At 44.6% G+C, this 26,891-nt stretch overlaps 1 protein-coding gene across 8 annotated transcripts in view; it reads left to right on the top strand.

The window, feature by feature from the left end:
• The first annotated feature begins 8,828 nt into the window (after window positions 1-8,828).
• Window positions 8,829-26,891, top strand: part of TMEM164 (transmembrane protein 164) — a 182,098-nt gene continuing 164,035 nt past the window's right edge. The window contains exons 1-2 of one of the 8 annotated variants that reach the window (XM_012451724.3): window positions 8,829-8,851; window positions 9,553-10,217. In XM_012451724.3, coding sequence (XP_012307147.1) covers window positions 9,828-10,217 — 390 coding nt within the window. In that variant the 5' untranslated portion in view covers window positions 8,829-8,851; window positions 9,553-9,827. Of the gene's footprint in view, window positions 8,852-9,147; window positions 9,238-9,552; window positions 10,218-25,091; window positions 26,116-26,891 lie in introns of those variants that run through there. The other 7 variants (XM_012451722.3, XM_012451723.3, XM_012451733.3 and 4 more) reach the window with 7 other exon arrangements.

Raw genomic sequence — 26,891 nt, 5'->3', positions numbered from 1 at the left:
TAATGCTTGAAATATATGTTGTCTGTGAAACTTTAGCTATAAAATACCTGTTTGTACATACTACCTGGCACACAGTGGCACTCAATACGTGTTTATTAAAACAACAACAACAACAAAAGGATGTGAAAAAATGCAGCCATTAGAAATGAGTCTTCCTCAGGGAGATGCTGGGTTTTCTATCTTCCGTTCATCTGTGACTAGCTTAGCCTAGAATGAATAGGTTTATGTCTCGATTCAGTGGAGCAATTCCTTCATTACTGCTCATGGTCTAGACAGAAAGGAGAAAAAATGAGCAAAGAATCCAAGATTCTAAAGCTCAGCCTAAATTTGTAAGGCCAATTTTTTCACATCAACATTCCCAGTTGAAAGGAATATTAAAGCTAGAAGGGGCAAGGCACGGTCCACGCCTGTAATCCCAGCACTTTGGGAGGCCAGATGGGAAAATTGCCTGAGGCCAGGAGTTTGAGACCAGCCTGGTCAATATGGTGAGACTCTGTCTCTTCTTATTAAAGAAAATATAACCAGAGAAAAAAATATAATAAAGTAGAAGGGAATTTAGAGATGAGTCAAAAAAAAAAAAATCTATACTAAGGCTCTACTTCCAGAGCTTCTGATTGTATTGGCCTGGGGTGGGGTCCCCAAAATCAGTATTTTTAAAAAGCTGGTCAAATGACTCTGAAACAGCAGTTCCCAGCCTTTTTAGCACCAATGACTGGTTTTTTGGAAGACAATCTTTCCAAAGACAGGTTGTGGGGGAGCAGGGTGAGGGGGCGTGGTTTTGGTATGTTTCAAGAGTGTTACATTTATTGTACACTTTATTTCTATTATTACACTGTAACAGATAATGAAATAGTTATACAACTCACCATAATATAGAATCAGTGGGAGCCCTGAGCTTGTTTTCCAGAAACTAGATGGTCCCATCTGGGGGTGATGGGAGACAGTGACAGATCATCAGGCATTAGATTCTCATAAGGATTGCACAACCTAGATCCCTCACATGCACAGTTCACAATAGGGTTCATGCTCCTATGAGAATCTAATGCTGCCACTGATCTGACCAGAGATGGAGCTCAGGCAGTATTGCAAGTGATGGGGAGCTGCTGTAAATACAGATGAAGTTTCACTTGCTTGCCCACCACTCACCTCCTGCTGTGCTGCCCAGTTCCTAATAGGCAACAGACTGGTATGGGTCTGTAGTCCAGGGGCTGGACTACAGTTTGTGTTATTCTGGGGTCAGCCATGGCATTCCGGGCTCAGTTCTGATGGGGAGTATAGGGGAGTATGAGGACTTTACTGAACTTTCACAAAATAAGGTTGCACCAGGAGGGCTCTCCCTGACACTTGCCCTTCTCACCTGCCAAATATTAATCATGCTCTTTGGGATCATTCTGAAACCAGGAAGATCAGAATGATTCCCACGCTCCTGGAGTCTAGAGGCTGAACTTACTGCAGCACACATTTTCCTCTTATTCCAGGAAGCTGGATTCTGTTGCTTCCCAGATTGTGTGAGGTTGATGTATTCCAGGTGTCTTGAACAATTCTGTAGAAATATATTATGGGGGGCCCCATTGTTAATATCAGCTGTGGGAGCACCACTGGATTTATGGTGCCAGAGGTGGAGAAGGGCTTCTTGGCAATAGCAATCCCCAGCTCTGCAATTAAAGACCTGAGCTTTGTCCTGAGTCTCATTGGCTTAGCATCTTCTACATCCTTAGTAATCATTTCCTGACATAAGAAGTGATCTGATGAGCCTTACAGACAGAATGCTGAGCAAAATGAGCCAGACACAATGAACTGCATGCTGTGCAATTCCACTTATATGGCATTCAAGAATAAGCAAAGTGAATCTGGTGATAAAAATCAGAGCAATGGTTACCTCTGGGGGTAGGGATTGACAGGGAGGTGCGCATGAAGTTCTGGGTGGTGATTAGAGGGGTGTATACATTTGTCAAACTCATGGATCTGTACACTTAAAACTAATAATGCATCTTAGTGTATGTAAATTAAACCTCAAGAAAAAAGAGAAATAAATTAGGTCAAGCACAATGGCTCACACCCGTAATCCCAGCACTGTGGGAGGCCAAGATGAGTGGATGGCTTGAGCTCAGGAGTTCAAGATCAGCCTGGGTAACATGGTGAAACCCCACTTCTATAAAAAAAAAAATACAAAAACTAGCTGGGCGTGGTGGCACAAGCCTATAGTCCCAGCTACTTGGGAGGATGGCTTGAGCCAGGAAGGTGGAGGTTGCAGTGAGCTGACATTGCACTACACCACGACACTCCAGTCTGGGCGACAGACCCAGACCCTGTCTGAAAAATAAATAAATAAGTAAATAAATTAAAAAGAAAGAAAGAAATTGAAAGCAGTGATCTCTTCTTGTACAGTCAGCTCATCTACCAAGAACAGTATTGCTCGGGTTACTGGCTTTGGAGCTAGCAGATCTGGGATAAAATCCCAGCTTTGGCACATACAGGCAGTATGAATTAAGCATACATTTTCACATCCATAAAATGGGGATTATAACAATAGTATCTATTGCGCCAGGCTGTATGTCATAAGGCTTAAATGAGATATTACATGCAAAGCACTCAGTCATTTAATGGTGTTTGATCAGCCTTAGTTAGATTTTTTTTTGCTTTACTGACTAGGCCCATAGTAGTTCCCCATCTTAGTTTAAAAAAAAAATCCATACTGGCTGGGTGCGGTGGCTCACGCCTGTAATCCCAGCACTTTGGGAGGCAGAGGTGGGCAGATCACCTGAGATCAGGAGTTCGAGACTAGCCTAACTAACATGGTGAAACCTTGTCTCTGCTAAAAAATACAAAAATCAGCCAGGCGTAGTGGCGGGCGCCTGTAATCCCAGCTACTTAGGAGGCTGAGGCAGGAGAATCACTTGAACCCGGGAGGCAGAGGTTACAGTGAGCTGAGATAGTGCCATTGCACTCCAGCCTGGGTGGTAGAGCGAGACTCTGTCTCAAAAAAAAAAAAAAAAAAAAATCCCGCCAGGCGCGGTGGCACACGCCTGTAATGCCAGCACTTTGGGAGGTCGAGGCAGGTGGATCATGAGGTCAAGAGTTCGACACCAGCCTTGCCAACATGGTGAAACCCCATCTCTACTAAAAATACAAAGAAAATTAGCTGGGCATGGTGGCAGGCGCCTGTAGTCCCAGCTACTCAGGAGGCTGAGGCAGGAGAATCCCTTGAACCCAGGAGGTGGAGGTTGTAGTGAGCCGAGATCGCGCCACTACACTCCAGCCTGGGTGACAGAGCAAGACTCCATCTCAAAAAAAAAAAAAAAATACAAAGATTAGCTGGGCACGATGGCGTGGGCCTGTAGTCCCAGCTACTTGGGAGCCTGAGGCAGGAGAATCAAGTGAGCCTGGGAGACAGAGGTTGCAGTGAACTGAGACCCAGATTAAGACACAGAGCATTGCTAGCATTCCAGGAGGCTTCTTCCTTTTCCCTTCCTGTCAGTATCTCTAGGGTACCTGGCATGCTGACTTTTCTCCCCATGGATGACTTGACTTGGTATTGAACTACTCTTGAGTTCTTCTCACTCTCCTTGATACAACTCAATTGACACATACAAGACTTGTTCTTGTGGCAGCAGCTCATATCTGCTTGGCTTGTGTTTATACCTCCCTCATTTACTGTTTTCTTACCTCCCTTGTTAGTGAGTATCTTCATAGCTGAATTTTAAGCTCCTTGAGAGCAGACATTGCTCACAGGCAATAGCACATTTCTATGAACATAATAGAAACTCAAGAAAATACTAGTGTTGAATGCTTTGAGGGGTAGCAGAAGCAGTAAGCAGACAATCAAATTAAGACAACGACTTCTCTCTTCATCCTCCATGTAGTTTATTTCTACTGTTAACACTTCATGTAATGTTGGGGGTGTGCATTGTTTTTTGATTGTGTAAGATCATGTATGCATTCGACTCTCAGGTTCCATTGTGGACGGAGTGGCAGGAGTTGATTCAAAGAATAAAAGTGCAGGAGGAGAAAAGATTAAATGGTGAAGTCAAAGAGAACGAGCTTGCTCTGGCTCGTACTGTTGAAAGAACACTGGATCGGGCGTTAGAACCTCAGGTTCTAGTCCTCACTCTGCCACTAACTTGTGTGACCTTAGAAAGTCATTTAACTTTTCTGAACTTCAGTTTGTCTGTGTTACAACAGAGGTAATACTTTCTGACACATTGCACTCCACAGTAGGTCAGCTGTGTTCATAGCTGGAAGGTCCTTTGACCAAAAGAATTTAGAGTATTGTTTCCACAGCTTCATATCTCCAAGTCAGGTAGGTACATTATCTTTCTGCTTTAAGATTCAAACTAGACTGGGATAAAAAGGTGGGAAGGCTGAGTTTGTAGAATCATAGAAGATTAATACCAGCAGGTATTTTAGAGATCATTCCAGTCCAACCCTCTCATTTTGCTTCTGAGTACACTGAACCACAGAGAGATAATTTTCCCCAAGGTTTCACTGAACCAAGCCTGGATTCTGGGTTCCGTTTTCACTGTTGTGTTGCAGGGGTCTACTTAAAAAACAAAAGTTGATTTGCTCTTGTTACTGTTTAGAGACAAGAAAGCTCTGGCCTGTGTCCTAGCAAAGAAATGATTAGGACTTTTGTCTGAAGCTTTTGCAGCTCCAAATTGACACACCATTTCAGCTCAATTATTGCCTGCCTTTTATTTATGGGGACAACAATCTCCCAGCGCTTATTTAGTGCCTACTAGGAGTTTGCCACTCTGCTAGGTGCTGTGGGTGGGGTTTAGAAAAGATTGAGATCCATTCCCAGCTCTCAAAGAGCTTGGTGTGGGAGACAAGAGTCACAATGAGAGAACAATGGAAGGCAGTATGTGATTCAGAATAAAATGAGTAGTGCAGGCAATAAATGCTGTACAAGTTCAGAGGAGGGAGAGAGCTCCGGGAGCTGGGGGAGGGGGATTAGAGAGAGTGCGATTTTACGTGGGCTTTTAAGGATGGTAGGATTGTTTATGCAGATGTGGGGGAGGGCATTGAATTTGAGCTTGTGTGTGCATGCACGTGCTTGCGTGTGTGTACACATGCAAATGCAAGGATGGGCAACAATAGGGAGCACTTAGTGAACACTTTCTATGCACCAGACACTACATTATGGTCCCCAACATTCAGCTCATTTGACTGTTCATAACCTCGTGGATTTGATAATAGTATATTTCAATTAATAGATGTGACAACTGAGTCACAGGGAGGTTGAGTAAATTGTCCAAGGTGACACAGCAAGTAAATAATATAAATGGGATTAGATTAGAATTTATATCCTAAAAACACTTTGTTATTCTACTTGTAAATCCAGAATAAAATTTTAAGCCCCCTAACTGACTGAACAGACACACCCTCCAACATATACTCCCTACCTTGACCAAGGGGATCTGGAAAGAAAACTTGAAAAACTAGTTCAGGCCAGCATGATGGCTCACGCCTATAATCCCAGCAGTTTGGGATGCTGAGGCAGGCAGCTCAGTTAAGGTCAGGAGTTCAAGACCAGCCTGGCTAACATGGTGAAACCCAGTCTCTACTAAAAATACAAAAATTAGCAGGGCGTAGTGGCACATGCCAGTAGTCCCAGCTACTTGGGAGGCTGAGACAGGAGAATCACTTGAACCTGGGAGGCAGAGGTTGCACTGAGCCGAGATCTAGATCTCGCTACTCTGGAGTTTAGGCACAATTGATCAGCTTTAACATTAAAACAGAGATCATAAGACTGACAAAACAAGACTCTTGGTGTCAATAAGATACCTAATTCTAACCTGACCCAGGTATAGCACCACATGACAGATAGCAGGCCCTGAAGGAAATCAAAGTATTTTACCCCAAAATATATTTCTTTGACATATTTTGAAATGGCCTTGCAAAGCTATCTTTTGTGGAGAAAATCTACCTTCTGTAGAGAATCTCCTTCCCTTTCTAGGTCCTTTCATGATCCAGGAGAGATTTAAATAAGAGAGGGGCGCCTTTTACAGTTCAATAAAAGATTTTACATCTATTCTCTCCGAAAGTTGCTACCTGTAGGCTTCATCTGCATAGCAGGAATCTTGGCTTCCACAACATCCCTTATCTTAACTCAAGCATTTCTTTCTGCTGACTTCAACTCTTTAGACAAAGCATAATTTTTTCAACCAATTGCTAGTCAGAAAATCTTTGAATCCGCTTATGACTGTGAGCTCCCCCCAACCACATGAGATGTCCCGCCTTTCCAGGCCGAGACCAGTGTATACCTTACATGTATTGATTTATGTCTTTGCCTGTAACTCCTGTTTCTCTAAAATGTATAAAACCAAGTTGTAACCTGACCTCCTCGGGCACATGATCGCAGGACCTTCTGAGGTTGTGTCACGTGTTATGGTCTTCACATTTGGTGCAGAATAAATCTCTTCAAATATTTTACGGAGTTTGGCTTTTTCTTCAACATGCCTGTGAAAAAGGAATTTATGGCTCAGATTAGAAAACTGGCCTGGCTACAGTCATCATTAACCATAGTTACGGTTGCAAACTAGGGACAGTCTAGGCCAAATTCCCAACAGAAGCTCAGGTAGAAATTGGAGGGATTACTGAAGCCATTGGCTGAGTGCTATACCTTCATTCTTGCTTCCTTGAAAATAGTAACTTAAGGTCTTGGGATGCTGTCTGCCATTTCTAGGTGCTCCACAGCTTTGTCTTTAATGTTCCCTGGTTATGTTGCTGAGGATTTAACAAAACACCTAGGGAGAATGAACTAGTGAGCCTCTGAATCAAGCCTTGTTTGTTGTCGTTCTTTATTAACTGGCACTTCTATTACCAGAAAGGGGTCTGAATTCAGACCCCAAGAGAGGGGTTCTTGGACTTGAGCAAGAATTTGGGGCAAGAAAGAATTCCAAGTAAAGTCAAAGCAAGTTTATTAAGAAAGTAAAGGAATGAAGAATGGCTATCCCATAGGCAGAGCAGCAGCTTGGTCTGCTAGACTGACAATACTTATGGTTATTTCTTGATTATATGCTAAACAAGGGGTGGATTATTCATGAGTTTTCTGGGAAAGGGGTGGACAATTCTCAGAACTGAGGGTTCTTCCCCCTTTTAGACCATACAGAGTAACTTCTAGTCGCTGGTGAGAGTGACTTTTACCGTGCTAATACATTATAATTTGCATATGATGAGCAGTGAGGATGACCAGGAGTAACTTGCATCAGCATTTTGGTTTTAGTGGGGTTTGGCAGGCTTCTTTAATGCATCCTATTTTATCAGCAACGTCTTCCTGGTGTATAATCTTATGCTGACCTCCTAGCTTATCCTGTGACTTGGAATGCCGAACTTTTTGGGAATGCAGCTCAGTAGGTCTCAGCCTTATTTTACCCAGCCCCTATTTAAGATGGAGTCGCTCTGGTTCTAACGCCTCTGACACTTGGAGAACATCAGGGCTATGGCAGATGTTGTACAAAGCTTGGAGTCACACAAAGCTACCTAGCTGTACTTGTTTGGAAAACCAGACTTGGAGAAAACGGGAGGGCAATGGCCTGATAATACAGTAGATTGCATTTTATGTTTTAAGCCTGGCTTGCAGCCAACATCCAAAAGTGTTTCCTAGGCAAGGTGCCTGTTTTCTGAATTTTCTTCTAACTCATCGTGAGTCTTCAATAAATATTAAATCAACATGAGGTAGGTCCCGAGAAGGTCCTTTTCCTGTTCCCCTGTCTCAAGAAAAGCATAACAGCCAATGGGTAAAAAGGAGCAGGTACGAAGAGGGGATCTTATTTCAGTCAGTTGCCCTTATCCAGATTTTGGGCTTAGAGCTGTTCCTCCACACTCAGAGTCCTGGCTGGCCTTGTAGGTTAGGAAGCAACTGCTCTCGGGAGAGGGGAAGGGGGAAGAGGGGGCGGGAGAGAGGTCAAGGGAAGCCTCTCTTCCTCCCACTGGCCTACCATTAAAAGCGTGTTAGGAGAAAAGGAAGAAGTGGAAGAGGGAGAGGGTGTGTCAGGGGTGGTCTGTGTGGAGAGAGGCAGAGAGAAAATACTGGATCAGAGCAGGAGGGGAAGAAGGGAAAAGAAGCCCCCGTCCTAGGCTCTGAAGTGAGGAGTGGGGGTGTGGCTAGAAAGGGGAGAGAAGATGCCTTTCTGGTCTTGCATGAGTCTAGCGTTTGGTGGCAGAAAGGAGGAATCGCGAAGAGGAGCCGGCTATACCCAGCACACACCCAAGCCAAGGTGCTCCTTATTAGAAAGGCTTATTCGCTGCACAAGAAGTTGGTGCGGGCCGGCTAAGTGCCTACTATGTGTCCAGTATAGAAAGAAGTGCCCTGGAGAACTAGGTCGCGGGAGGCGGTGCCAGTCAACAGGGCTTCACTGAGGGGGCGAATTCCGTACCCGGTTGTGGAGGGTAGCTGTGCACGCGTGCAGGCTCCGAGTGCAGAGGACGAGGCAGGCCAGGGAGGAGGAGGAAGGAGGCGGAGACTGAGCCGGAGGAGGGGGGAGGAGGAGGGAGGAGGAGGGAGAGCCGAAGCTGCGGAGGGTGGGAGGTGTGAATGGTGGACTAGTTAGGGAAGTGCCGGAGGCAGAAAAGGGAAGCAGGCGAGAAGGAGTAGTCCTGGCCTGAGGGCGTGTGGCGGGGTCCAGAGCTGAACTGGACAGGAGGAGGGAGGCGGTGGCGTTGGCAGCGGCGAGAGGGAGGAGAGAGGGAGGGGAAGAAGGAGGAAGCGAACGCGGCTGCTGCAGGCGGAGGAAGACTGGGAGGAGGAGCCGTGCGCCGCGGCGGCGGCCGCCAGGGGAGCCGAACGCTCGGCGCGGGGAGCGCGGGAGCGGAGCAGTCGCCCAAGCCAGGGCCGCGGGCCGAGCTGCCGGTGAGTGGAGCCCCGAGGGGCGCGGTTGCAGGTCCCCGGGGCCGGGCTGGAGGCGCGGGAGGCTGCGGCGCCGGGGCGGAGGGAGGGGGCCGGCTTTAGTCCAGCCCCCGGCTGGCCCGGCCTCCCGCCCTCCCTCCGGTTTCCTCCCGCCGCTGCCTGCGCGAGGGGGGAGGTCCCGGGCGGGCCGCGGGCTAGGGGTGGTGCTGCCGGGAGGGCGGGCGTCTGGGGCCGGAGGGTGGAGCTGGGGGCTCGGGGGTGTACCCGGGGACGGGAGGCTGGACCGGGACGGCTCTAAATTGACTGGAGGGGCCAGTCGGCGGCGAAGTTGCTAGCTGGGGGCAGAGACGGCCACGCGGTTGCAGGAGTAAGAGATCCCTCTGTGGCGAGTGCGTGAGACGAGGAGCCCGGCGTCCCAGCCATCCCCGTCGCCCTCCCCGCCTGCCCGGCCCCGCTAGCTCCTCTCCTGGCCTCCGCGTGTCCCCTAGCTCTGACCCCTTTTGCCTCCCGGTTCGCTGCCGCAGCACTGCCGGTCCCCTTGGCCCCCGCCCTGACCCTCTCGGCCTCCGGCTTCCCTGACCCCTGCTTGCTTCGCTACTGCCCCATTCCCCTTTTCTTCCCTTGCTAGTTACCCCTCCCGCTTCCTAATTCCCGGTGCAATTGCCTCTTTGAGACCTTTTTTTTTTTCCTCTCCTTCCTTTTAGATTGGCCAACGGCTCCTTTCAACCCTGCCTCGTTGGTGGCCACTGGAGAAGCGCGGGGGGCTCCCCCAGGCAGCCGTGGGGACAAGTTAGAGCCAGCACTTTACCCCGGCCTCGCGTGTAGCTTCCCCTCCCCTGCTCTCGGTGCCCTGGTGTCTGGAGGGGGGTTGTGGGGGTGTGCCCACCTTACATGGTCCACCACTCGGGCAACCCTCTGGGCTCGTGTTCCATCTCACTCTTGCTTCCTGCACTGTGGTCAAGGAGATCCACTTTGCATCATGTCCCGGTATAGCTACCAGAGTCTCCTGGACTGGCTCTATGGGGGCGTGGACCCCAGTTTTGCAGGCAATGGGGGCCCCGACTGTGCTGCCTTCCTCTCTTGGCAGCAGCGGCTGCTGGAAAGTGTGGTGGTCCTGACCCTGGCCCTGTTGGAGATCCTGGTGGCCCTGCGGCACATCCTGAGGCAGACGAAGGAGGACGGTAGGGGTAGCCCTGGCAGCCAGCCAGAGCAGGTGACCCAGCGGCCAGAGGAAGGCAAGGAGAGCCTGAGCAAGAATCTGCTCTTAGTAGCCCTGTGCCTGACCTTCGGGGTGGAGGTGGGCTTTAAGTTCGCCACCAAGACCGTCATCTACCTGCTCAACCCCTGTCACCTGGTCACCATGATGCATGTGAGTCTGTTGACTTTTTCCTGGGCAGCCTAAGTCATAAGAGTCATTTGTGTGCTCAGGACACTCCATAGTGTACAGCACCTCACCCGGCGGGGAGTGGGACCCTTAAAATGATTTTCCAACGAGTGGCAGCCCTTGTGCTGATTTCAGGTTTGGCTTTCTTTCACCTTTGCACAATGAGTCAGCCCCACAGTGGAGATGAGGAACCTTGTGCCTGAACCTTAGGAACGACTGGCACTCATGCTGGCTGCCTCTCCCCTCCCAACCCTACCCTGCCCTGGCCATTCACAAGCAGGAAGTCCAGGCCCAGCCAGGTGCCCTTTCTGATTCACATCAGTGGACCATGGCGCAGCTCCCTTGCCTTCTGTGGTAGTTAATTTCCCAGGGGCCTGGTGACACTCTTTCCTGGAGGTGGTCACATAAACTTTCTCATCTACACTGTGGTACTTTAGGGAAATACTTTTACTAGTTTCTCTTAATGACTTTCATTTGGGAGTTTACGCTTTTAGAGTGAGGTCTACCTTTGCATTTTGAGGCGTTGGAGCAGCACCAAGCTCCTACTAAGTGACTTCTGAAGGAGGTCCCCAGGCTGACGTATGAACTTTGGGCTGGTGATCACTATGGTGAGAGGGTATTTCTTTCTTTCTTTCTTTCTTTTTTTTTTTTTTTTTTGCATACCTCTGCATCTTATCACTGTCATTCTGTCTCCTGTGGTTATAGTCTGAGGGTGCCTAGGAAGCTGATTTCTTTACCTCCTCGACTTCTACCCATTAGTGGTGCTAAGGAAAACAAATGAGATTGAAAAGGCAGGTTGCCAGATACATAAAAATAATCTGGGTGAGGACCAAGAGTGAGACTGTCTGTACTCAGCCTGTGTGGAGAGATGTTCTAAAGCTAGAAAACCATGGAAGAGGAGGAAGAGGAGAATGGGAGCACAGTCAGTCTTTTTTAGATTTCGGGCTATGGAAAACCTGGTGTGTTTTATTCAGGGCAGTTTTGAAACCTGTCTTTAGCACCTTTATTGCCTTTATGTTTGTAGAAGGTTATTGTTCAGAGACTAGTGACAACCTAGCTTTGGGCAGGAGGTTGACATTACTATCTCCATTTTACAGGCCTGGAGGGCTTCAGGAATGAAAAGTCATTTGCTTGCAGCCAAAAGGTGAATTAGTGCCTGGGTTGGAAAGCACACCCATCCACCTAGAGGTTGCAAGCTGTCGACCCCAAAGTGAGGGTGGCAGTGGGTGGTGGGGCAGTCCTGTGGAAGTCTTAGGCAGATGAGCACCATGCTGTCTACTCATGGCTTGGATACTTGCTTGCACTGTGTTTCTAGGAAGTCATTTGATTGCAGGCTCCTGGCCTCAGTTTCCCAATCTGTAAAATGTGGTGAATGACCCCGGCCCCTTCCCTTCTTGCAGGCATGGTAAGGAGATCTGGATAACTTTGGAATAAAGCGGCTATTTTTGGTTAGGTGGCTGTAAGCATCGGGGCTGGAGTGGGCAGCATTTTTTAAGAGAGGGCTTCTTGGGAAGTAATGCCATTCACAGGAAGTCCAGGGCTGTCCCAGCTAGACCTTCTGTGTAAATTTGAGCCAGTCTTCTTTCTTTCTTTTTTTTTTTAATGAACGGGCTTTTTGTTAATGAGAGGAAACAACGCATCTCGGCCGATGCTGTGTGAGGCTGTCGGGACAGGAGTGCTTTTTTAGGATGGCAAGTGGTGAGGGTCAAAGGGTGCTTCTTCTACAAAGTGGTCTTGAGGCCTCTGGCAGCCACATACGTAGAAGGTCAACAAAGGACTAAATTCAGCCTGACTGGGGTTGCTGCTGGTGTAATGACATCAAGCCTGGCAGGACCATGGTTTTTAGAGGAAAGATTTTTAGAGGCTTTTAGAAGGTTCTGGAGAACTAGTGCTGGTATTAACTCATTGTGTGACTTTGGAGAAAGTACACTTCCTGGGCCTCAGTTTGCCTACCTGTAATATGAAGCAGAGTTGCCCTCCTGGCTCTTGACCATCTATGTGATTCTTATCTCTCTAAGTCATAGATGGGGATGCAACAGAGAGCTATTCTGAAATGCTTTTGACCTCCCTGTGTGGAAAAAAAGAGAGCTAGTTTCTTCTCTGTGGAAGTCAGGTGACCAGTCCCCATTCATTATTTTCTCCGTGTGTCTCCCCAGTACAGTAAACTCAACTGGGCCATGCTTGGGAACACATACAGAGGATGATGGCAGACTGTGAAGCATTAGGATGGGGGCTTGGAACAGAGCCATGCCGAGGAGTTCTTGAGCTCCATCAGAATTATGCTTCTTTGCCCTTTTCCCCTAAGTCACTGCTTTGTATCATTTAAATAGTAACCCCTGGTGTACCAGGAGACCTAGTCTCTGATTAATCCAACTTTCTATACCCTCCATATGGCTTTTCCTGGGAAGCAGGAATGTATGGTTTTTTAAAAGTTGATGAGTCCTAAAAAAAAAAAAAATTAACAGCAGATAGTTGGAAATAGTTTTCTGACTTGGTTGCAGAATGACCAATGATGGTATGTATACCCAGAACACCATAACACCTTTTATTTATCTAGCACTTACTGTTTATAAGGCACTTTCCTATATATTGTCATATTTCGCTTAGGCCTGGAGAAAGAGATGTTAAAATGTTTCCTGCAACAATGTATATTCCAAAGAGGAGATACTGTGTAAAAAGAAATGCTTTGGCAAGTGAACTAGCTGAATTAGGCTATATTATAGTGGCAAATTCTGTGGAATTTAGAAGTCCTAACAAAGAGAAATATTAGCTGAAGTGAAAGGGATAGCTTAGCAGAGACATGTCTGATATGTGTCTCTCAACAGAATGACTCAGTTTTGGCTTTATAGAAAGGCCTTCTTCCTCTGAGAGCCGGTGTAACTTTGTAACAAGGGAGGTATTGCTTTAGGCCAGGAAATAGATAAGTTGGAGGGAAATTGGTTAGACTCCCCATCTCTCATTTTTCAGTCTGCAAAATACTCATTCCCAAGACCTTGTTACACAGGCTCTCGTCATAGGCATGCTGCCTTTGGGTGACTGCCAACTTTAGTAGCATAAGGAGGAGCAGTACTTGTGTCCAAGTTCTGTTATTGATTGATATTCATCCTGTCAGGTTTCTTTTTGGCCTTGTCGGATTTCTTAAATGTGTCCTGGGACTGGAGACTGATAATAGGCATGTATGGTTGACGTAGCGCCATCTCACAGCTAAAACTCCAGCCAGAGATGTTTGAGTGTTCTCAAGATCAGCAAGCACCAAGATTAGCACATGGTTGCTAAACCCCTTGCTAAATATCAGTGGTGTCTATCAATTTTACCAATAAATATTTCTTCAAGCATGGCTAGTCCCATTTTGCTTACAATTTTGGCAGGTATGTGTGGCAGGGAGTGAATTTATGGAGTGATTATTCTGTTTACCAAAAATCACCCAGTAAGTTAGTGGCACAGGTGGCTTTAGAACTGAGCTGCCACAGTGGGAATCTGGGCTTAGCAGGAAGAGATTCTCGTAGTTATTTAAGTCTTTAAAATCTACAGTTTCTCAGCAGAAGGTTTAAAATGCTAGATAGTGTGACTGTTGTAAAGACTGGTGGTCTTAATTTAGTGGCCCTTTACCCTCCTTGAGTCCAGTTATGTTGCCTTTGTGTTAGAAACTTAAGAAAAATATCCCATTTGGGATGTCTTGTTTAATTGTCCAATTCTTAGGCACAGAACTTAGTGGGGTGCAGCATATGCTGTTTAACCCTTGATGTCCATGTACGTAAGGCAGGCTGTATCCAGGCTAGGCATTTGGCAAATAATAATTGGTACTGTTGACCCCTTAGTCCCAAGCTGTTGGTTTTTAGTGAGTAACAGTGAATCCCATCCTTTTTTAGAGTTGCTGTAGCTATTTGATTTTTTTGTCTTCTTTACAATGTATTAGAAATCTAACTTCAGCCAAATATGGCTTACCTGCTTTTGGTTCAGTGTATGATTTTTCTTACCTCCTCCCTCCTTGCTAAAAGTGTAGAATGACACAACTCAAAAAGTCCTGAGCTTTTGGTGAAACCCTTTGCAACTCACTGAATGCACACTGTTGCATTCCAGTTGTTGTGTGATGGATATGTTTTAGAGAAAACTTGATGGATTTGAGAAACTTGGCTTTCTGTTTTCCCCCTTGACTTCAGACCAGACACACCTCCTCATTCTCCATCTGTTGTCTGGAGCACTGATTATTGTTCCTGCTTGGGATTGACGTTGGTGGGTAATGGGTACAATAAAGGATCCAGCCATCTGCTGACAGCTTATCAGATGAACTGAGTCCTGTGTCATCAGTCCAGGGGGACACAAGGCAATGATGTTTATATGGGCCTCACCAGTGAAGCATGACATTCCTTTTTAGTTTGTTTTATTTCTCTCCCCAAGGAAATTTGCAGAGAATTTTTCCATCTTTCATTGTTACAGTCTTCGGGGGCGTCCATATAAAGAGAGGTGCTGTGGATCAGTGAATTAAACAACCCACAGACAGCCCCGGATTTCAAATTATGATGCTAGTTTTGCTCATGGCTTGCTACAGGAACCTCAGCAAATTATTTAACCTTTTCCTATCTCAGTCTTCTCCATGAAACGGGCCACATGGAAATGAAGCATTTGAATTATCTGAATAACTATGTGGTCACTTAAACTGAGAAGCTGGGCAAAACAGGTCAAAGATGGCAGATGACCAGTAGAATTTTAACTTCAGACTCAGAAACTGACACAGCTCAAGTCCTTTTACCTTTCTTGATAGCTTCTAGAAGGCATTCCTCTAATCATTTTTGTTACTTTTCTCTGGATTCTTGCCTGTGTCTGGATACCCTTCTGATGCGTGGCGTATGAAACTGGACACTAACTCTTACCAGAGGTCCAGCCCACATGAAGCAGAGAAGAAAGATTTTTTTTCCCAGTCTTTTCATGCCTTGTACCTGTTAACACAACTCAGCTTGCTTTTAAATAACAGTATGTTGCTGGCTCTTATTCAGTGGATGATCCACAAGCTCTCAGGATTTTTATCCCTTTGCCATAGATGTGCCACCTTCTTCTCAGTCTTTGTGAGACTTGTTTTAGTTTCCTCCCCTCTGTAAATACTCCCCCGAAGATTCTCCTCTATGAAACCTTTCCAGATAAGCCTGACCTGACTCCAGTTATTCCAATAACACATTTTGTCCTCCTTTCCTAGCCATATGAATACTTGTCAGAATATTGGGCTCTTTAATGAACTCTTTAATGAATACCTTTGTGTGCATATAGGTAATCTTGCGTTTGGCCAGATCACTTTTTTTTTTGTATGTTTCTTTAATCTACACCATTAGTGGGAAGACTTTTTTAAACTAAAGGAATAGAGGGTTTTTCCTTTGTAACTCCTTCCAGAGCTGAATATAATACTGTACATGCACATTAATGTGTACCTGGATAATGGTGACTGACTGATTGATGGAACTGATTTTTTGCTTTCCTTTTTTCTTTCTCCACTATCTTATTAAGAGAATCTTCCTGCCTGTTTTTTGAAATAGCCACAGGTGTGAGGCAATCTCAGGTCCTGCTCACGCATCTTTTTGTAGAATTTCCATCACAAAAGAACTGGTTATTAGAATCTCTGTCCAATCTTGGCCTGAAGTGTCTGCTTTTCTCCCAATCAGGAAATTACGCTGTTGGATCTTGATCTTAATCTCTTGGACATGCCAACTTTCTTGCTTCTTAATATCATATCAATAAAATGTTACTAAGCCAGAGACTCACTTTTACTTTTTATCTGCTCTTGTATTTTTCAGTGGACAGCTCATTGTTATCATGCCTTATTGAAATGAAGAGCCAGGTTGCTCTGCTTCTCCCAGTCTTTCACATATTTTGTTATATTGAGAATGTCTTGTCTCAGGTGCTCTGCTCCTGCCAGTAACTAGCTGAGTGGACATGAAGAGACTATGCATGTTTAGAGCAATGATTGCCAAACTTTATTTGTAGAAGAGTCTCTAGTCTCTTGGAAGTCTCTTGGACAAGTCTCTTGTTATAATGCAGATACCATGTTCTCTACACAGTGATTCTGAGCAGGTCTAGGGTAACGATGGAAATCTGCATTTATACTAGTACTTGGGTGATTCTAATGCTGGTCGTCCTTGGACCCCACTTTTAGAGACATTATCTAGTGGCTAAAGTAATTAGGTGGGAAGTTGGTTCAAGTGCCCATCCTAACTGAGCATGAGTCTGGGTGATCTGTGGGCAAGGCTTTAAGTCTTCTGGCACCACCTCTGTACCTGTTAAATAGTGTGATTCAGATTAGAAGATGAGGGTCCCAAGTTATTGTGAAGGGGGTTTTAAGGTAGCTATACAGTTCCAGTGGCTTATTTGGTGACTATTAGTTATGTCAATGGAGTATTTCAGCCAGGCCACCTTTATTACCTTCCAGAGGCATATTCCATATCCTTCCAGTCCTTTTATATTCCCCCTTTCCAGTCTCTAAGATCTGCAGCGACTAACAAGAGGGAATGTTGACACATGGTTGTTGCATGCTAACTCTATTTGCAAGACTCTTGTTTTAAATGTTCTTGGGAGTTTATTCTTTCTTGCATTCACGCAACAGATATTTATCAAATGCCTATTGTGTGCCAAACATTGGTGCTAGGCATTGGACAAAGAGAAATAAGAAGCAGTCATTGCTGATGTACCTTCAAAAGCAAAGCCAAAAAAAAAAAAAAAAGTAGCCTTTGCCCTCATTTTGCTCACAGTTTTGATGAGATGGACAAGGAAATAGATCATGTATAGTAACAGATTTGAACAAAGCATAGAGGACAGGGGTCTTTTTTTTTTTTCCTAATGCAATTAAGGAAAACTTCCTAGAAGAGGTGACATTTGAGCTGGCTCACGTTAGCTCCATGAGAGCAAAGACCCTTGGTTTTTGTTCTCTTAGTGCCTGGAACAGGGACTGGCTCCAGTAGGTGCCCAATAAATGTGTTTGAATGAGCAGGAGTTCAATTGGGTGACGGAGGAAAGAAAGCATTTCTAGGCATAAGAAACAATAAGTGCAAAGACTCCCCATTTCTCCCCCACTTAGCCCAGTGTTCAAGTGGATAGGAAGAAACTACGGATGTGAAGAGCAGTGATTGTCAAACTTTATTTTTGAAATAATCCCTTGGAAGCTTGTTATAATGTAGATGTCTATCTCTCTACATAGCAATTCTGAGCAGGTCTAGGATGAGGATGGGAATCTGCATTTATAACAAATTCCCAAATGATTCTAATGCCTGTGAGCCTTAGATCTTACTTTGAGAGATCCCAACATAAGTTTGCAAAGTTGCTTCCCCCTTCACAGAAAAGTATCTCAACTGTAACCTGGAATTATTTGCTTATTATCATGAGGGGTAGATGTCTTACTTCTCCCTTGGCCAACTAAGTGAAACTCTAGGAATGCTCTGTCATTTCTGAGCTGTTAAGTGAACTGCAGATGCCCCGGAATCCTTGATAGGGGATGACATAGAAAATTGTGTTGTCTGTGCTGTCCCAAGGAGGGCCCACACTGTTAAGGACAGAGGCACAGAACATTGGGGTAAGGGAGCAGACATTAAATGTGAGAAATGGGAAGATAGCAGATATCCCACCTGCAACTAGTAGATGATTTTTAGTGGGTCATGAATGGTTGCTGCTCTAAAGTCTAGCAGCACTGATGAAATGTGGTGCTGGCTTGCTTGCTTGCTTGCCTGCTTGCCTGTTTTCCTTCTTTCCTTCCTTCCTTCCTTCCTTCCTTCTTTTCTTTTCTTTTCTTTCTTTTTTTTGAGACAGAGTCTCACTCTATCACCGGGCTGGAGTGCAGTGGCGCGATCCCGGCTCACTGCAACTTCCATTTTCCAGTTTCAAGCAATTCTCCTGCCTCAGCCTTCCGAGTAGCTGGGATTACAGGCACGTGCCACCACACCCAGCTAATTTTTGTATTTTTAGTAGAGACGGGGTTTCACCATGTTGGCCAGGATGGTCTCGATCACTTGACCTCATGATCTGCCCGCCTCGGCCTCCCAAAGTGCTGGGATTACAGGCGTGAGGCACTGTGCCCGGCCTATGGTGCCATCTTTCTACTTTTCTTTTTTGTATCTCTTCTTCCCTGTTTTCAGGTCTCACCACCTGACCCACCCCATCCAAGCTTGCCTTCTTCTAGAGTACTCCAAGCTCCAAAACAATCCTTTCTCTAATTCAAAATGCCCATCCCATCAGAGGAGATGATAGCCATGAGGGGATTAGAAAGAAAGCACTTTTATTTCAGAGTTTCATACTGAAGTGTGAGTGGACAGACTCCACTGGGCATAAGGGAGAGGATGAGTTTTAAAAAAGGGCCTTGTTACCCTAATGTAATATCTAATTGGTAGACTGTGTCTAGTGTTTTTAAGCAGGTGTCCTTTCCCATGTTCCTTCCTCAGGTTTTGGCCTCTTCTCTCCCTCTTATGCCCCTGATCAGGAGAACTGGAATTGTCAGTGCCTTGCCACCCTACTTGCTGACTCTTAGGGTTTCATATTAATGTAAACCTCCCTCCACAGTGCTTTGATGCAGTAGTTAATCTGAAGGCCTGGGGAGGAACCCTCTTCTCGGCACCAGTTAGTCCTCTGTGTTTACTTGGTTCTTTCCTGGCTACACAGGGCAGCACTGCACATCTGTCAGTTAATGGGCATCAAGGTGCTTGGATTTGTTGCCAGCATAAGATCCTAAAGGAGAGGGTTTGGGGGAATCTCTTGATTGGTTTTGGTTCCTGTCTAGTAGCTGCTGGAGGAAATGGCTCAGGGAAGAAGGATAATGTGAGTTTTGTTCTGAGCCGGGTGGTGTTGATGGAAGGGAATGGATTGCTAGGAGCCAGGAGGTCAGAGAGGATTGTTGGCCTGTGTGGCAGAAACAGTGCAAGCTCTGCCCTGGGCCATATGTTTAGGTGGGTAGGAGAGGGAGGAGTGAGATCAACTGGAGAGGAAAGGGAGCATGGTACCGTCCTAATTCTAGCCCAGTGCCTTCAGTCTCCCCATCTCCATCACATGCCAGTAGTGGTATAAAGTCAGGGTGTATTTTGCCTGTGAATTGAATTGTCTTTGCCAATCGACCAGCTGTGTTTGCAGAAAGACTCTGACTGACTGTGCTCTGGCTATTGCTAGCAAAGAGACATTTCATTCAGGTGCTGATTAAATAAGGTGCAGAGCCAGATTGCACATTAAGGCCCTTAACTATGGCTCTGGGAGTCCTGGGTAAACACTTATTAGATGTTCTGGGCAGAGCATAAAAAGGCTGGTAGTCAGGTGTTCTCTTCAGAAATCAGGTTGAAGGAAAATGAGGGTTAAGAGAGACTTCTATAAAGAGTTTTCATCTTCTTTTCCTACATTAATCAGATTTGAGTGGGTGGTATGTACACATCAGGGCTAGATAAGTTTCCTCATTGGAATTTACTTGCCAAATTCTAGCTGGGACATTGTAGGTTTGGATTGGGACACAGCAGGTTTCCTGACTTAAGTAGGACAGTAGAAATGCTTCATTTTCCTAATGCAAGTTCAGCTTGGTAGATAGATTCTTTGGACCGTATTTCCGGATTTGGGTTTGAGCTCTATTACCACGTGACCTTAGGCATGTTACTTAGCTGCATCTGTAAAATGGGAATAATAGTAGGGTTGTTGTGAGGGTTAAATGAATAATTTAAATCAAGTATTTAGAAGAATTTCTGGCTTATTCTGTGCACTAAAGAAATGTTAGTTATTAATAGAGTAATAATATTACTTAACATTTTGAAATCACAGTTATGTACTGGGACAGATTACAGGCCCTAGGGTGGTAAAAGCCTGGATTCAAATTCTACAACTAGCTCTGTAACCCTGGGCAAATTACTTAATCTCTCTGAGCCTGTTTTCCCATATTCATAAAATGGTATGATCAAACTTGAATATACCAGAGTTGTTGTGAGGATTAAGTGAGAAAAATGAGAAAATACTAATAAAGCATTTAAGATAGTATCTGGCACATAGGAAACATTCAATACATTTAAGTGATGATGATGATGATGATGATGATGATGATGTTGGTGACCAACATGACGAGGGTGATGATGACAGTCATCATCATTCTTACTATGGCTGCTACTTCGAGCTTGGGTTTCTATTGTTGCAGTAAGATGGTAGGGATTTGATACAGGAAAGTTTTTCCATGAAAATCTTTCCTGGCATTGTCATTTCATGCAGTTGGCAAAGGTATTGGTTTCACAAAGTTAGCACCCATGTAATAATTTCTGTGGGACAGGGTTGCTTGGCAGTTCGAGGCCTAAGGACACATTTGTGGGGTAATGTGAAGGTATTTTAAATTATCCAGTCCTTTCTGGGTGACTGGGTGATTCTGTTTAAAATAGACAATTCTTCTTACATCCCATTGTTAGGAAACTTACTTTTCCAGGGACCTATTGGCTTAATTATTATTGCTGTTTATTAATGGGCTGGCTCCATGGTGCAAAGTGTCTTGAGATTGGTAGTCTAGGAAACCAGTGAATTTGTGACAGAAGTATGAAAGGAGTGGGTTTGGGGCAGTGGGGTAGACATAGATTGGTGAATGGGTTTTTGTTTGTTTTTTTACTTTTTCATTTATTTCTTTTGATTAAGGGGAGTGTAACTTTTTCCAGTGCCACCTATTACCAGTTTGGTAACTGTTGGAGGAGAAAGGGCAGACCCCAGAGCTCCTGGGCAAAAGGCAGGTTTCAGATGGAGCAGTATCTTAGCTGAAGGAGAAGTATGGTATAGTGGAACCTGTGTTGCTTTCGGGAGAAGACCTCACTGTGCCTTGACTTTTCACATCAGCAAATAGACAGAAGAAAACCAATTCTTCCTGTATCTCTGGGATATGGTAATTCTCTCTCCTTAAGACCAGCTCTACTCCTTTTCAAGACTTTGCTCTGGGGCCTCATTTTCAAGACTGTGCTCTGGGACCTCAGCCACCAGTCAGTAGAGAAGACCCCCTTTAAGTGCAGCCTTCTGGGGCCTAGACCTTGGTCATGTGATTTCAAGCCTGGGGGTATAGGGGGAGGCGCTGTATCCTGCCAGGGCCATTGGAAGGCCTCTGGGCATATTCCCAAGCATTGTGGGTACAAAGGCTGTTTCTTAGTCTTGGAGTGCGAGAATTGAGGAGGCTAAGGTTATGTTTTCTATAATCTGGTTCCCTGGAAGAAGAGCTGGTTTAGAGGGCATTTCTAAACAAACAGCAACTCAAATAAACAGCAGCACTTGGAAATTAGCTATGGAAGTTCCCCCATTCTAAAACCTAGTTAAGATTGTAACAAAGTGTCCTCTTCATATCAGCACTTGTTCATTGTTGGTTTGCATTTGTTAAGAGTTTCCTTTTTTAAGTTCCAGGTACTTGAGTGTGTGTGTGTGTGTGTGTGTGTGTGTGTGTGTGTGTGTGTGCACGCCCCAGTCACTTTATTCCCTGCGCCCTGCAGGAATGCTGCTCAGGGTCATGTGCACAAGTGCCTTATTATCAGCAGCACTTTCATAGTTGGTCCCTGGGATAGCCGCCGCTGCTGGCTGCTGCTTCACGTGGGTATTTCTCCCTATTTCCTGGACTCCCAGCCCCACAGAGAACGTTGGCACCCTGAGGAAAGGGGCTGCCTCTACATTTGGATCTCCCTTTTGCTGCTTGGCAGCTGATTTTACTCTGCTTTCAAGTTCACCTCTCCTCAGAACAGCCCTGCAAGCTAGCACCAAGCCAAGGTCATGTTCCCTTGCTTGCATGTGGGGTTTCTGGCTAGTCAGCCAAGAGAACTGATTGACTCTCAGCCCTGTGGGGAATTTCAGGGGAGTATTGTCTTGGTCATCGGAGTCAGGGGTGGCCTTTAGGCAAAGGCTGCATTAGCTTTGTGGAGAAGAATGTGAAGCCCGCCGTGTCACAGGGTCTCCTGACGGGCTGGGTAGTGTTTGGCCATATCTCACAGCCAGTGCTGTGTTTGCTCAGATGGACGTACATGGAAACCAGGCTAGGATCATCTTCCCAAATGTCTTACTCCCTGCTTTGGGTCTGTCCTGAAAAACAATTTGCAAAGTACATTGTGGTCTGCACCTGTTGTTTTTTCATCCCTCTTTTCCACAGTTTGCAGTGAATGGAGGATTACTCTTTGCTCTTGGCACTTGTATTTTCTGTTTCCTTTCTTTCACTGGGGTTGGGTTCTCACTTTTCAGTAATAACTGTCCATGGACATTAAGGACAGCTGGTGCACCTGCTCATGTAGGGTCTCCCTTAGGCCTTTTAAACAGTGGAAATATGTAACAGGGTCAGATGGGCAAAAAGTGGAATTTAGGAGAAAGCTCACTATAATTTCTGTAACATTTTTCAGTACACATTAATTATGCTTTAAGCATGATGCTAACTCTACTACCTGTGTATTACCTCATTTTCAGCTTTCCAGAATGTTTTTTGTTTTATGTAATTCTTTTTTTTTTTTTTTTTTTTTATGAGACAGGGTCTTGCTGTCACTCAGGCTGGAGTGCAGTGTTGTGAATATGGCTCATTGCAGACTTGACCCCTTGGGCTCAAGCGATCATCTTGCCTCAGCCTCCCAAGTAGCTGGAACCACAGGCACATGTATCACCATGCCCAGCTAATGTTTTTATTTTTTGTAGAGATGGGGTCTTGCCATGTTGCCCAGGCTGGTCTTGAACTCTTGGGCTCAAGCGATTCTCCAGCATCAGCCTCCCAAAGTACTGGGATTATAGGAGTGAGCCACCACACCTGGCCTGTTTTATCTAATTCTTCTTTTCTTTGCTTCTAGCTGATTTCCCTTTTGGTGGACTATAGGTACAAGATGTTCTAACAGTACTTTCTCAGGTTGTTAAAATGGCAGAGTGATACCAAGTCAGAGCTGAAAGAAACCTCTGAGATCAACTAATTTGTCTCTCCTTCATCCCTTGTTTTCCAGATGAGCAAACTGAGACCCAGAGAGGTCAAGTGATTTGCCCAAAGTCACACAGCTAAATAGAAGCAGAGCTGGTTCTCTGGACTCCCAGTTCAATATCTCTCTATAATACCACACATGGCCTCCTTCTATCCCTAACCTTCCAGCATAAAAGGAACTGGATTTTTGTTCTTGCCCAGTATTAGAGAAATGTTAATCTTGTGTTTTTTGAGTGTCATTGTTCATTGCCTTCTTGAAAGTGAGGATCTCCTGGCTGCAGGCCACCTCTTTACCTGGCTTGTACTTTTTCAATTTACTTCCCTGCCCTTGCTTCCTGTCTTCCACAGAGGATCCTGGCCCTGGTGTCACCATTACTTGCTGCAGGGCAGGCAGTCCACAGAGATGTGTGTGCTCAATGAGTCTGCATGTAGAGCCAGTATGCGTTCTTTGAGATATTGGTTGTTTAGAAATGGGACCCACTCAGCTGTGGATATAACTGAGGCCATCATTTCCTGCCTCCAAATAGAGGCCTCAGTCTGATCCTAGTAAACAGTTGTATGAGGCTCCAGGGCAAAAGATCAAATTTAGAACCTTAATCTAGCAGAGGTGACAAAAGCCAAAGAAGAAAAAATGTTAGAATAATTTCAGCCTAGTAGAAGTCAATTCATCTTGGTAAATGATGTCAAGTAATAGAGTGCTGGATTAAATGTTAGCCAGACCTGGGTCCTGGTGGTAGGTTCATAACTAATTTAATGACAAAACTGAGTAAGTTTGGCCATTCAGGTAGCATCTCTGTGCCTCAGTCCTCTGATATAATAAGAAATAGAGTGTGGTAGTTAAAAGTACATGCTCTGGAGCCAGACTAGTCAAGTTCAAATCCCAGTTCTGTTGCTTTCTAGCTGTGCAACTCTGGGAACGTTAACTGACATATCTAGGCCTGGTTTGTTTGTTTTTTGAGGTCTTCCAAGTTCATTATTTTTCTTGTTTGTTGCTAGACCAGTGTACCTAAAGCCTCTGGGCCTGTTTTTTTAATCTGCAAAATGGGGATTAATAGTAGTATTTACCTTATGGGGTTCTTGTAAGAATTAAATGCATGAGTACATGTGAAGTATAGAATAGTGGTGCCTAGCAAGTGTTTAGTAAATATGAGTATGGCTGTTGCTATCTGTAAGACAGAGATGATCTTTGCCCTTCTTACCTTATAGGGTAAACATGCAAATCAAGTGAAATAAGATATGTGAATGTGCTGTGAATATAAAAAAAAAGTGTTATCAAGATGAGAACAATCATCATGTCTTGAGAGCAGGAACATTTAGAGGTTTCTCAGCCCACTGTTTCTAGAATCAGATATTGATGGTTATTTCCTTGGTCATTTGGCAAAAGGGAGAAAGGTAAGTTTATATGTAGGGTTATATAGATGCTGGGGCCATCAAGCAATGTAGATCCTGCTTTTTCTTTCCCAGTGTACTCAAGAGGGCTTGAAAGCCATGCATCCTAAGTAAAGTGGTTAGGGGATTTGGAATGAAAAGGAAGGACTGCTATGATACTCTTCCTTCAGTGCTCTTAGTTAACGGCATCACAATCCATCCAGTGACCCAGGTTAAATCCCTAGATACCTTGATACATCTCAATTCCCCCTTCTTCCTTCTTTTCGTCATCAGAGTCTCAGTCATCTTGATTCTGTCTTTTATGATCTCTTCCATCTGTCTCTTCCTTTTACTCTTTGATTCCCCTGCCCTGGTTCATCTTGTTGTTTATCATTATCATCATCATCACCTGGCTTGTTAGAGCAGCCTCGTGATTGATCTTCTCTCCTCTACCCTTTACACTTTATCCTTTACACTACTCTGTCCTTTACTGCCAGAATGATACAAGTAAAATACATGTTGGATCATGCCATTCCCTTCCTCCAAAACCTCCGTTATCTCCTTATTGCCTTCATCAGGGATGATAAACCTGTAGGTGCATACACTTTATATTGTCCCTGGCTGACTGTGCTAATTAATCATAGGCACGCTTTCCCAGGGAGTTTCCATGTAGGTTTAAAATCTTTTTAGCATAGCATTCTAGGTAGCCACTTATCAGTCAGTTGGAGTTGGTATTAATATATAGACTAGGGATGGCACATAGATAAACCATGTAGAGAAAGCCTAATCTCCTTATGATAGGATTCAGGATCTTCTATGATTTTGGTCCCAACCTTTCTTTTCAGCCTTGTCATTTAGTATATTCTTCCGTGTGTTCTCTGATTCAGCCACCAGTACTATGCCCTTCCATTCTTCTCTGAGTTGATACTTTGTTTATGCTGCACTGTTAGACAGAAATATTCTTTCTTTTCTCTTCCTGTTGAAATGCTAGTTATCATTCAAGGCTCAGCCCAAACACTCCCTCTTATGAAGCTGTCTTCAAGCCTCTAAGCCAGATTTAGTCTCTCTTGTCTATTTTAGCATGTTATTCTGCCTTGTATTATGTAATTGTTTGTGCATCTTCCCTACTCCTTAGATTGTATGTTCCCCGAATATAAGGTCTATGTTTTTATTAATTGTTGTATCCCTCACAGCTTCTGGTACATTCTAGACTCTTAATTTAAAAAAAAATTAAGTCTAGTCCAATCCCTTTGTTTTACAGATGAGGAAACTGTGGCTTAGAGGAAAAGGTCATTAGTTCATTTTGGGATTTGTTGAGTTTCAGATGTTTCATATATTGAGGATGGATTGTGCAGCAGTCTATTGAGATGTGGTGAAGGCTAAAAATGTTGATTTAAGAGGTATTGGCTTAGAGAAGGAAGATAAAGGAGAAGAGGAGAGCATCACGCAAGCAAGGGAAGAGAAAGAAGAAAAGTATCCTGGGGAATGTCTACTTTGGGAACAGAAAGAAGACTCAGTGATGGAGCAGCCATCCAGGAGAGGAAGGAGTTTCAGAAGGCAAGAGCTGGTCCTCTATGTCATGTGATGCAGAGGGTGAGGTCAAGGAGGATCTGAGAAAAGGTAATTAGAATTGGTGATTACAGGCTGGCCCCTGTGGCCAGTCACCCCACCCACTTTAAAATATTTACCCTACAAATGTTAACGTGTGAAGAGTTGCATGCCATGATATTTATGGCATCAGCGTTGGTGATTACAGAACATTGGGAAACAACCCATCAAGAGCAGAATGGTAAATCTGGCCAATAAATAGTATAGTTTTTTTTAAAAGGCTAATGTCTGAATTCACTTTCAAAGTTGTTCACAATATACTGTTAAAATACAAAAATGTTGCAGAACCATATGTATAAGAGGAACCCATTTTTCTAAAAATAAATAAATAAATAAAAAAGCCCAACCAACCCCTTTATATGTGCATGTTTATGAGAACATTGTAAAAGTCTGGAAGAATGTATACTAAATAGCACTTACTCCTGAGTGATTAGGGAAAGATGGGCACTCTCACTTTTTAATAACCACATTTCTGTATTGTTTGAATTTGATATAAGTATAGATTTCTTTAGTAATTAAGAGAAATATTTATTTAAATAAAGGATGATTGGCAGCCTGTGAGAATAGTTTTACTAAAAAAGATTCAATGGACAAAGGAAGCCAACTCACGGGAGAACACTTGGCAACTGAGAAAACATCATGTGTTTTGGAGGCTGTGCCACAGGTGCCTTGCTCTCTGTGTGGCTGGTGGGGGTGAGGCAGGGGGCATGGAGAGATTACTGCTGGAATGAGGCAGTTACCCTGTTGCCAGGAAGTTCAGCAGAAAGGGAGAGGATAAGTAGAAGAGT

This window comes from Aotus nancymaae, unplaced genomic scaffold, assembly GCF_030222135.1.
Source record: "Aotus nancymaae isolate 86718 unplaced genomic scaffold, 86718_ANA_hifiasm-v0.15.2.pri h1tg000004l, whole genome shotgun sequence".
Classification (NCBI taxonomy): Eukaryota; Metazoa; Chordata; class Mammalia; order Primates; family Aotidae; genus Aotus; species Aotus nancymaae.
Note: the sequence above shows the minus strand (reverse complement) of the source record. Positions and strands in the feature narration are given on the sequence as shown.